Source organism: Nuphar pumila, chromosome 14 (genome assembly GCF_984573655.1).
Source record: "Nuphar pumila chromosome 14, dmNupPumi1.hap1.1, whole genome shotgun sequence".
NCBI lineage: Eukaryota > Viridiplantae > Streptophyta > Magnoliopsida > Nymphaeales > Nymphaeaceae > Nuphar > Nuphar pumila.
The window spans coordinates 1,888,684-1,901,211 of NC_143262.1; the positions used below are offsets into that span (position 1 = coordinate 1,888,684).

At 39.8% G+C, this 12,528-nt stretch overlaps 1 protein-coding gene across 1 annotated transcript; it reads left to right on the forward strand.

The window, feature by feature from the left end:
- The first annotated feature begins 2,279 nt into the window (after window positions 1-2,279).
- On the forward strand, window positions 2,280-7,139 carry LOC149816038 (uncharacterized). The gene is made up of 2 exons (XM_089987274.1): window positions 2,280-4,191; window positions 6,837-7,139. The coding sequence occupies exon 1, from the start codon at window positions 2,394-2,396 to the stop codon at window positions 4,026-4,028; it is 1,635 nt and encodes a 544-aa protein (XP_089843400.1). The 5' UTR covers window positions 2,280-2,393; the 3' UTR covers window positions 4,029-4,191; window positions 6,837-7,139.
- Window positions 7,140-12,528: the final 5,389 nt, after the last annotated feature.

Genomic DNA, 12,528 nt, shown 5'->3' on the forward strand with positions numbered 1-12,528 from the left:
TCTGTGTAGTTACTTGTAGGTTGGAATGGTCCTACGACCCCGGATCGATAGAGTTCCGGCCCACAAGTTTTTTGCCAAACCATGTCCTTTTCCAGTGAAATGAAAGATGAAACGCTTCTTTGAAGTCCATTTCCCCACGAACGCATGGTCATCCAGTGTCTGATTTTTGTGACTGGCCTTAGCGGTTGCATGGACCTGATTATGCGTGAATTTCATACTTAAGGTTAATTTCTTTTCCTAAACTTTCTTGATATTCCAAGTATTGTGTTTAGTGAGCTGGGCAGCCCAGGTTAGCACGGGTCAATACCTTATCAAAATCTAGGATTATAACATCCTGGCCCGAAGTCCTCCCTCGTTTAGTTGCAAGCGATGAACAGAGGATCAAAACCTATATAAGATTTCTTCTAGGATCCAGGAAAGAGAAAAATCCATAGTTACCAGTAAATGAAATGGATACGAGAAGCGATGCATGAAACAAAAGCTGGAAAGCGAGTGCTAAAAAATGGTATGAAGCCAGAAGTAAGATACAATTTTGAAGCGATTATGCAGGTGAATGAAAAATGACGGAAGTCGGATACAATTTTAAAGCCATTATGCAGGTGAATGAAAAATGAAAAGAAAACACATAGAAAAAGCAATATAAAGAGCGGGTGTAAGCAATTAAGAAATGACATGAATACAAATATAAAAGATATAAAACCATCATGCAAGCTTGTTATTAAAAAATATATAATTTTCTAATATGAAAAACACAAGAATTGATGGAGAAGCGGGTGAAAAACGATAATTAACGAGAGAAAAACGTTAAGGAAATGAAAGAGAACCGGTTTGGAAAACAAAAGCCAACTTTCCACCAAAGAGAATCTAGTTTTTCCATATTTCAGAAGTAGGTTTCCCAAAGCTTTTTATCCTTTTGAGAAAACGAAGAGTTTCCTGCTTGAGAAACGAGTTTCTAAGAAAGAGAATTTACCCATGTAGCAAGAAGCTTTCGGTGACTGGAAAAATCACAAACCAAGCCTGGATGCAACCAGCAATCAATTTCTATCAACCTGTCCCGAACAATGATCATGATCCGTTTAGGGAGTTGAGATCCTATATTTGTCAAAAGTTGGGGGGCATTACACCCAATACATGAGATTAGGGTCTTCAAATAATCAATGGAACAGGTTCCACCGTTACTCATATGGATCCAATAGTGATTCCATATTTGGATTTCATCATTTCACTCACCGAAGTGCATCTGATAAGCTAATCGGATGGGGACTAAATATTCGTTGGATTTGGATCTGAATCAGATTTGGGCCTGTTTGTCTCTGAATTAAGAGAGTGTTTTCGGGCGGCTTGGATTTTTCTTTTTTCTTTTTTCTTTGATGATCAAGTTGGGATTAAGGCCCCACTCCTTTTAACTTGTGGCCAGTTATTCAACCACCTATACCAGTGGTGTTCGAACTTGCAACATCCCATCACATGGTGACTTGCAAAAACTGCTCCTACCAAACAGAGCCCAACCCCCCTTTTTTTTCTCTTACCGACCGGGTTTCAGCCCAATGTTGTCAGTATCGGAAACAAACCTGTACCATTTGGCCAACAATTCAGGTGAATCGGCCGATACCAATTCTCAATCAGAACGTGAACGTGACACACATGTTAAAGCCATTAAAACAATATTAAAAAATTAATTTAAAGCTATTTTTTATATTTATTAAAAAACAGCCAATTCAGGTCTTTCTGGCGATACGATACATATTCAGGCCGATACACACTAATACTGACAACACTGGTTCATCCCATAGATCTTAACATTAGATAGGCCTGAATCTGGTTTGGATGTTTATCAATCAGATGCAGATATAGCCTAAAAACCAAGTTTATTTAATTTTAAAGTAACCTTCATAGAGTGTTTTGCCCGAATGAACTGGGTCTGCTTCTAACCGACCCAAAGCCAGACACGGCGAGGTAGACATGGCGCTCTTTACATTATACGGTTCGGGTTTGGGGTTTTATTTCTTTTGACCCGAGATAACCCGAACGGGAGCTCGTCTTCTTGTAATATGACGGGTTTGGGTGCAACCTGATGGGTCGGATACCCGACCCGCTTACAGCCCTACCTAAAATCCTCCTCGCTTCCCTCACTCTCCCCGACTCAGAAAACCCTTCGAGAGAGAGAGAGAGAGAGAGAGCCTTCTATGGCGCTTCCTCCGTGAGCTCTCCTTACCCTATCTCCATTTACTCTGCCATGCCGTCGTCTTCCTCGCGATGAAGAAGACAGAATGGTTTGGGCGACGCACGGAAGACGCGCTACCGAACTTCTCCGATGATGAAAGGAGCAGCGCCGCCTTTCCGATGATCTACGTCCCCGTCTTCTGCTTCTCCTGTAGGGTTTCGATACCTCAATGCTTCTCCTGCGCCTGAGACACAGATGGTTTCTCGGCGCTGCCCCCTTCCACCAACTCGCGGTGAACGTCTCCAATCCTAACTCCCCCGAGGTAACTCCAGAAGTCCCTAAATCGTGGATAGTTAAGGTCATCGCCTCTCTTTTTGCGCACGCGTGCCGGCGTTCTCCGCCCGAAGCCCGGGCCAGATTCCTGCGTGAATCGCTGAATCCGGAGGTTGCTTTTGATGTGATCAAGAGCATGAACGATCCGATTTCGACATTGGAGTTCTTCGAATTCACGGACGCGGAGCTTGATTTTGATCATTCTATGCACGCTTATAATTTTCTTATAAGGAAATTTAGTTCTTTAGGGTTTTGCGATGCGGCGCAGAGGGTTTTTCGCAGCATGAGAAGGAAAGAGCATTTCGTGGGTGCGTCCAATTTGGGTTTTCTGGTTTCTTGCTTGGCTCGGTCTGGTGAAGTTGATGCTGCGATCGTTTTGGTTGCCGAAGCTCGGGAATGCAATTGTAGGGTGGGCGTGGTTACTTTCAATTTTCTATTGATTCTTTTGACCAGGAAGAACCGGGTGGGCGAGGCGGTTTGTCTACTTAGGGAGAGTCTGGGAACGGTTTTTAGTCCGGATACTTGCACATTTAATATCATCATCAGAGGGCTGTGTAGAATAGGAAAAACTGATGAAGCATTTGATTTTCTCTGTGAAATGAAAGTTTTTGGTTGTTCACCTGATACGATTACTTTTAACACTCTTATAGATGGATTATGTCGAGTTAATGAAGTTGACAGAGGGCATGCTCTGCTAAGAGAAGCTTTCTCAAGTAAGATTTGTAGCTTGGATGTAGTTTCATATACGTCTGTTATATCAGGTTATTGCAAGGCGGGAAGGATGGAAGAGGCTGCCAACTTATATACCGAAATGGTCGGTTGTGGGAAGAGACCCAATACAGTAACTTACAATGTGCTTATAGATGGATATGGAAAGGCTGATGATATGGCATCTGCGAAGAGGGTCTACGAGCAAATGATCTTTCAAGGATGTCCTCCAGATGTGGTCACTTTTTCGACTTTGATCGATGGTTACTGCCGCAGTGGACGAGTAGAAGATGCTATGGGTGTTTGGCATGAAATGGGCTGCCAAAATCTTTTGCCAAACGAGTATACTTTTGCCATTCTTCTCAATGGCATGTGCAAGGAAAATAGGTTGGATCAGGCTCGCAATCTCTTGAGGCAATTAAGATTAAGTGATCTTGTCCCCCAGCCATTTACATACAACCCTGTGATAGATGGGTTCTGCAAGGCTGGCAATGTGGACGAGGCAAACATGATTGTCTCTGAAATGGAGGAAAAGAGATGTGCCCCTGATAAATTGACGTATACCATCTTGATCATTGGTCATTGCATGAAAGGGAGAATGACTGAAGCTATTAAACTGTTCCATAAGATGTTGGCAGTTGGTTGTATTCCTGATGAAATTACTATGATATCTCTAGTTTCACGCCTTCTAAAGGCTGGGATGCCAGCCGAAGCAAACCAAGTTGTTCTTACAGTTTCAGCTAAGGACTTGGACATGGATTTAAATTTTTTTCAGAAAAGTTCTTTGATAGGAAAATCTGCAGAAATTCTGGCAGCTGTTTGATCAAGTTGTTCACTTCTCATGAAGTGCTCACCAGTGCCAGTGCCCAAGTTGTTAATAGAAGTCTGCTAAATATTAACCAATTTGTAGTTTACTGGATGTTAGGAGCGGCATTCATTTTGGCACTTCGTTCGCGATATAACAAGCTTTCAACAATTGGCAACAGGTACATTATTTTATTTTTGAGCTTCATGCTAATTATATTTCCTTGCTTTAGTTACTGTTGCTATATTCATGGTAATCTCAATTAGTTACCTGTCAGGATAAAATGATTAATCTTCTAAATGACTTGCTGAATGCTTTTTTCATTCCCAGGTTATTGGTTATATATGTGTGTGCTGTTGTGGAATTTCTCTTAGGCACCGGATCATCATATGTAATGTGTTAGACAGTTTGGCTTTAGCCTGTGGCTTCTTGTTGCTAGTAGGTAAAATCACTCATTCTACGATATTTCTGTTTTCTTAAATACAAGGTTCTCAGCTTCATTAAACTTAAGTGAAATGATATGACCAACATGATGAAAAGCATCCTTATAGCATCTTATTGTATCTCTAGGAATTGAACAATTGAATATAGAAATGAAGTTGGGTAGCATAGAAAATCCTTTGCCCTGGCACATGTAACCTGTTCTGGAGAGAGAGAGAGAGAGAGAGAGAGAGAGAGAGAGAGAGAGAGAGTTTCTGTGATTTTTTCTATAAAAACCTGAACCATGTTTACTATTAGTAATGTGTGATTTTCTGTATTACTGATTATGTCATGTGTGTGTTATTGTGTTTCGGTAAATTTTTCTGTGAAGGGCTAAAACTAAATGTGTGATGTTTATTTGTATGCATGTGTATATTTTTCTATGGATTTCTTGTAAATTGTGTATTTTATAACTTTTTTAATTGGGGTACCAATTCATGTAAATGTGTATTTTATAACTTTTTTAATTGGGGAACCAATTCATGTAAGTTTGTAAGTTTCTGTCCATGTTCTCATATTCGACGCTTCAACTTGTGTAAGTTTTTGGTGAATTTTCTAGGCTTTATTTCAAGACTTTTTATTTAGCTTTTGTTGATATTGGTAGTTTTTTGATTTGTTTTTCAATTGTTCTTAATTTTTGGGCAGGTTTGGTAATATAATAGGTTTCTATGCTTGATGAGTAGCGATATCTTATACTTTATGTATTCCATTGTTGATTAATCTTATGTTGCATGCGTGTTTGCTATCAGGTTTAGGCTTTTAGCACTGCATTTGTAAATTTTTATTTATTTTTAAAATTTTAATTGGGGTACTGACTAATCCCACTAGTCCTGTCTAATTTCCGACTAGTCTTTTTGAGGGTCCACCGACTACATAGGATGGTAGGGTAGCTGAAAATGTTTGGCCTTCTGTCTTTTCACAATTGACTTGATTTGTTAGTCCACAAGTTTCCATTTGCTGTGCATTAGCATTTCATCCAGAAAAAGCTTAAAATTTTGAAAATCATTTTATGGATATAGTGTATGCCGAAAGTAATACACTTTTTGGAAAAATAGGGATGGGTTTCTTCATTTTGATTTGTTTATGCTTTTGAACATGTTTATTGTTTTGTATCATTTTGTCCACTTTAGTGTGTATATAGTATATTGTTACAACTAGAAAATGCATATTGATGTGTAATCTTCAGAAGTCATTTTGAAGTAGTGGTGGTAAATTTCAATTCTTCATTTTGATTTGTTTATGCTTTTAAACATGTTCATTGTTTTGTAGCATTTTGTCCAGTGTCCACTTTAGTGTGTGTAGTATATCATTACAACCTAGAAAATGCATATTGATGTGTAATCTTCAGAAGACATTTTGAAGTAGTGGTGGTAAATTTCAATTCTTTTGCTGGTACTCTTTTGCCAGAAACTGGATATGATTTTAATGCCTCTAGCTGCCTAGCAAGGCATGAGATGTTTAGGAACATCTACTATTCTAGCGAGTCCTCACAATACCTGCACTAGTTCCAACCCTTATAGCAGTGAATGTTTCTAAAGGCACACAATATAGTCTGTAATAACTAGTAGGTTGTGCATAAATCTAACGCAAAGCGTGGTGAACCTTTATATATCTCTTTAGGAATTTCACATCATGTTCCTGGGGGATGCTTATTATGTGAATGACTTGTTCATGCTTATGTATCCTTTTCAATGATTTCCTTTTTCATACCTATTGTTATCCCTCATATTTTCTGTGTTTAGTGCTATTTTTAATTATTTTTGCAATCAAAAGAATCTTGTACTTAATTTATTCTTTCTTGTATTCTTTGTGATATATATCATTGAAAAAAAAGAGATTTGATAGTTCGTTCCTTCATATTTTTTCCAGATTTTCAAACTGTTTTTTGATATTTATGATTTTTTTAAATAACTGGGAAAAACCGCCTTATTAACTGTGTTCTTTCAACGTTAGCATAAAACCCTGGGTCCCCCTTGCCCACCTGGGTGTGCACCCAGCTTCAGCCTTGCAGGGGGCATCCTTTGCCTCAAGGTCGAAATTGGGTGTACTGCTCGGTGGGCAAGGGGGACCTCAAGGGTTTTACCAAGCGAAGAGCTGCAAATGTGCAGTCGGTGATTGGGCGGGGGGGTGGGGGGTTCCCGTGGCCTAGCCAAAAAGAAAAATGCCTTTGGTGCATATTAACAAGGAGAATGCTATCAGACATCTTGGATCTTGTTGGTTGTTGATTTAAAATGAATGTTGGCTCTGAAAACCAGTGATCTTCTTTTGGCAATTTGGTCAGGATATTGAAGCCTTCAAGCCTCTTTATGTGGTTTCTGCTTACCACTGTATATGTTTTCTCCGCAGGCTAGAGCTTAGGCCAAGAAACACCAATGGGGACAAAGTCTGCTTACCACTGTATATGCCTGTAACAAAGTCTGCTTTACTGTACAGAAGCGTCCATTTAAACCCAGGTTTTCATCGTGTGTGTAGCAGCAGTTCCACGGGCCTTTTAGCAAGTTTTAAATTCTGCCTACTGTTGTAGGCTGAGTATTGTCACCTGAGCCGCGTGTGCTATCATTCTGAGGGTGTCCGTTTATTTCGGTGTTGTACACTACAGGCAACGAATGAACTGTAATTTCTACAGAAATTTTCAAGAGTTGTTTACCAGGTTGAAATATGTTCATATCCTTATTTTGAAAAAATAGTAGTAACATCTTGTAGCATGTTTTTTATTAAGAGCTAAATTGCGAGGTTGATATGATAGAAGATAAGCAGAAGAATGGAGCTAAAAAGATGTCCTGGTTATCTCAGTGCCCATTCTTGCGAGAAATTTCTTTTCCATTTTCAATTTAGGCTCCTTTGAGAGCCTGGCATTGCAGGGCGTCGGAGAGGATTTGCGGGATTGTCAATGTCTTCTCATGTTTGGGCGCTTGGTAATGGTCAAAGCATGGAAGTGAGATGTTAAATCCTTCCAATTTTCCCATTTGAACTGCCACCCCTTCAAAATCGGTGTTTTCTATATTTTTTTTAGCAAATCTGATCATCATGGATGTGATCTCCATCGTTGAAAACACATGTTTAGACTCAAGCTTTTTGATGTGTTGGTAAGATTTTACATGGGTCCAAAAATCAACTGTTCTGAAAATTATGAAATTTTTTATAATATAAAATCTTACCTATACATCAAAAAACGTTATTCCAAGAGTCTATGCATATGTTTCAACCATCGCGATTACATCCCTACGTTCAGATTTGCCAAAAAACATGTAACATGCAGATTTTGAAGGGGATGACAAGGGGTGGACCCATCCCCCGTCTCTTCGTTAAATTATTTGAGGCCGAGGCTGAAAAATTCTTTAAGTGGTAGCCCGTACGGAAGGCTAACCTGTATGTTTTTCGCAAGGGTGATGAACCTGCCATCTTCTAGTGTCCCCAAAGCTGCATTTTTTTTCCTTGCTAGATTGGATGTCCTGAACACAACTAGAGCAGTGATTTAGTTTGGGCCCCAGTTCCAAAATGAATGATCTATGGTCCCCGACTTTGTCGCTCTCTGGAACTTAAGTAAAATTCTTGCTTTGTTAAATGCTATCAGATATTAAGGAAATGGTAGCATGGTCAGGATTTTGATAATCGAACATAGACACAATAGTGAACAATCATAAAGGAGAATGTCTATCTTGCCTAACAGTTTGTTTTTGATATGGAAAATGCTTTAGGTACTGCTATCACAAATCACATTACTAGTTTTGTGAGATGCAATATAAAGGAAAAGATGGCCAATTCCTCTTGAAATCAACCTTTTAAGCTCTGCGCCCACACTGGTGCAACAAAATATTACATAAAAATTACGAAGTTAAAATGGGTGCCAATATTGTTGAACGACTTAAACGTATCGAATAACGAAGCAAGATAATATGAAAAATCATATCGACGACCTTCAAAATCATTGTTAAAAAAAAAAAAAAATAGAGAAAAGAAGAAGAGCATCTCTAAGATGATTGAGGACATGTATTGCATTAAAACTCGTCACGGCAACAATGAAAAGGTTGGTGAATATGCATATGAAAGACGAAAACCATTTAGAGATTGTGAAAAGGAATATAAAAGTTATGGGATGACATCAAGTTTAACTTTAAATAGGGAAATAGAATGAACGAATTTGACTTTAAGGCCAGTCCCATATAGTTGGGATAAGGCTTGATCATGATGTTGATAAAGATGGAATTCTAGCAATTAGATCAAATGCAGATAGCAAATTTTTATTGGCACATGTTTTACCAGGAAAGGTAAGCTGAACATACGGTCTAAATTGTCATAATCCTTTTACAATTTTGTTAAAGAAATAGTCCAAATGATAACATATGCTTCCATCATATTTCGGCAAAAGAACCAGAATAAAGTGCTCTGGTTAGCCATGTGGTCAGCGGGGTCTTGTGTCAAGTTCAAGGCCTAAGATCGAATCCCGCTGGCACACGGGGGCTTCTGTTGCTTTATCATAGTTGGGACCCGTAAGGCTGGGTGATCGCGTCTTCAACCCTGAGTTTCACCTTGCAGGGAGGTGGGCCTATTAAGTGACCCGGTTCTCAGTGAGGGTTTTCCTTCTTCATCATAAAAAAAAATACAATGGCCATCCTACCCTAGAGTAGGGATGAAAGTGGACAAGGGAAAAACGGGGCCTCATCCAGTTTGGACAGGGGATGGAGGATATGAAACATGGATGGAGGTTAAAATCAAAACCCGTGCAGAGATGGAGGCAGAGATGGACTTAGACTTTTCCCCGCCCCGCCCCATCCCATCCCCAATCCCCGTTAGTGAAATAACTAAAATACCTTTAGGGATGACAGTGGACCAGAGAGAAATGAGACCCTGCCTCGCCTTGCCCCATTTGAACCGGGGATGAAGAACATGAAACAGGGATGGAGGTTAAAATCAAAATCCGTGCGAGGATGAAGACCGTAATGAAGGGCGGAATTTTGAGACGGGGCAGGGGTGGAGACCTTGTCCCTTCCTCCGCCCGGGTCCACTGCCATCCCTACGCTATAGTGTAGCTCCTGCCAATGCTTCACCTTCTTTGAGCACCCAACTCATTCTCTTCAGCGTTTTCTTTCCTTTCAGATGTATGGTTTGGAACTACGATGTCTTAGACAATTATTGGTAGGTAATACTCCAAAGATTATGTGAATTTCTATTTGTACAAATTCTGTAACCTAGGACAGTTCGACTATCAAATGGGTTCAACCCAAGGCCATATCATCCCATCTATGGTTGGTTTGACCTATTCCAAAAGTTCCCTTGATTAATCCCAAGATGTTATATATCTTTTCATTAATTAAAAACTACCATTTGCTCTTTGCATGTTGCAGGGTTGTTCAGAACTCTTTTTAACGTAGAAGACGGACACTTAGAAATGGACGTGCACGATATCGCTCACAGGGGAAAAAAATGTGGGATTCATGTTGCATTTACTTGTAGCTATTTGTAGGTTATGTAACAAACGTTGACAAATTTTTGAAAATATTGTGATTTTATCGCATGTTTTCAAAGGCTGATATCATCTCAGAAAATATAATAAATATTACTTATTTGAAAATTCATGTTTTTATCACAATATTAACTGAAAAAAATACTTATATATTTTTTTATAGTTTTAATTATAATCACAAGATTTTTTTTGAGAGAATTTATAGTTACGAGATTTTTTGATGTATGCATATATGTTCTTGAGATTTTTTCAGAAAAAGAAATTTTATCGCGTGATTTTACCTAGCAGATATGTTCCCAAGAAGGAGACGTTTGAGTGCTTGTAGAGTTGTGATGGATTTTTTTTTCTCCCACGGCTCTTCTACGGTTTGGTCTTTTCTTAATTCCCAGAACTCTCTTCTTAACATCTTGTTTTTAAGTTTTGATCACTGCTCATCCCATTATACTGTTCAACTGTTAACAACCAACCACATAGTACATTAGTGACAAAGTTGACCCCTGCCAGATGATTTACAACGTTTGAAATAGAAGATCCTTTCAAAAGGGAAGGAAAAGAAAACCGGTGGATGAAGGCACCAGATCAAACTCCGCTGGCGCACGGGTGTGTCCATAGCTTTTAGAAGCGAACCACGTAAAGCAGGGTGGTCATGGACCCCACCCGGGGGTTTTCCATCGCTTTCACGAGGGTTGTCATAAAAATAAGAAAAAGAAAAAAGATATAAAACATTGTTTCTCTTCTTTTGGGACTAATGATACTAAGAATCTTTAACTTGGAGTCCCACCCATTGTCGTGATCAAAGTCGATAATATGCTTAAATGCACGCATTCTCGCTGGTGGGGTAGGACCAAAGTCGGGCCTACTTCTACTGCTAAACGCCCACAACTGAACAAGTGGAACAACATGACCAAGATTTGTGCCTACTCAATGGGCTAGGGACCACAACTTTTGTGTGTGATTCTTGCCCTGATAGAGTGGAAGCAGATCAGGTCATGCTGAACATGAGCGTTTTTTGCTCTTGCCAACATCGTGGCCATCCGATTTGCATTTTAAAAAGCTAAAAAGTCAAAAAAAAACCACGTGGCATTCATCCAAAATGCAAACAGACGGCCACGATATCGACATGAGCAAAAACGCTCATGTTCTTCCTGATAGAGTAGCCTATGTGACACACAAAACACGCCCCTAGTCTATGTCGTATCAAGACATCAAATCTTGAACAAACCTTTTTTTGATATTTACACAGAGAAACCATCCCCAGGAGCGTTGGCTTTGCCTGCCCTACGTACTTACGGTCGCTGTCTTGGCAGCGTAAAACTCGAGAGGGTGGTGTATGTTCCCCCCCGATGATTCACTGAATCCCACGTCTGTGTTCGGGGCTTTGAATGAGCACCACATATACAAGCACATGGGGCTCGTATTCCCGTGTATGTTGACATAACTTTGCATCGAACTCTGGTGTTGTTGCAAAGACTTAAGTACCCTTTCTTGCTATTCTTCTCATAAAGTGATGGTTTGAAAAAATGACAAAAATGCCCTTCATCCAAAAAAGAAAAAACAAACAGTTCAAAAAAAGGACAAACATGTCCTCCATCCAGAAAGTCGAGGATGATGTTGACTCTTCAAAGTCTTCTTCTTCTTTCTCCGTAAAACACTGTAAAACCCCCTCTCTCTCTCTCTCTCTAGAGAAGAAATCAAGGGAGACAAAGAGTTCTCCCTGGAGAAGGCCATGAACATCAACCCTCTCACTCTCTCTCCCTTCTCTCTCTATTTCAGTGCACATCCAACAGACGATCCTACATTGCTCCATCAAACACCGACTCACATGCACACTGACTGTAGCATCGTTCAACTTGAAGAGTTGTGGAGTCTGATTCAGAGTTTTTGCCCTTACAGAAGAAGGGTTTGGGGGCTCCTCCCAGCGTGGGTAGCATCGTTCAACTTGATTCGTTGTGGAGCCTGATTTAGAGTTTTTGCCCTTACAGGAGGGGGGTCCGGGGGCTCCCCCCTGCGCGGATCCCAACAAGCGATTTGTAGTGTTATCAGGCGATTTTTTTGGGGCCTTCCAAAGAGCGATTTTTTTGGGGCCTTTCAACAACGATTTGTAGTGTTATCGGCCTTTCCTATAGCGATTTGTAGTATTTTCGGGTCTCCAACGAGCCCCACAACTATTTATAGTGTTATCCGGCTTTTCAACAGCGATTTGTAGTGTCTTCTGCAAATCGCTATAGCGATTTATAGTATTTTTGGATCTCACTATAGCGATTTATAGTGTCTTTTGCAAATCGCTATAGCGATTTATAGTGATTTTGAATCTCACTATAACGATTTGTAGTGTGTTCCGCAAATCGATATAGCGATTTATAGTGTTTTTGAATCTCACTATAGCGATTTGTAGTGTCTTCCGCAAATCGCTATAGCGATTTATAGTGTTTTTGAATCTCACTATAGCGATTTGTAGTGTCTTTCGCAAATCGCTATAGCGATTTATAGTGTTTTTGAATCTCACTATAGCGATTTGTAGTGTCTTCCGCAAATCGCTATAGCGATTTATAGTGTTTTTGAATCTCACTATAG

What these genes read in the sequence shown, in the direction of transcription:
- LOC149816038 (XM_089987274.1), top strand. Translation starts at nt 2,394, where the DNA reads ATGCTTCTCCTGCGCCTGAGACACAGATGGTTTCTCGGCGCTGCCCCC.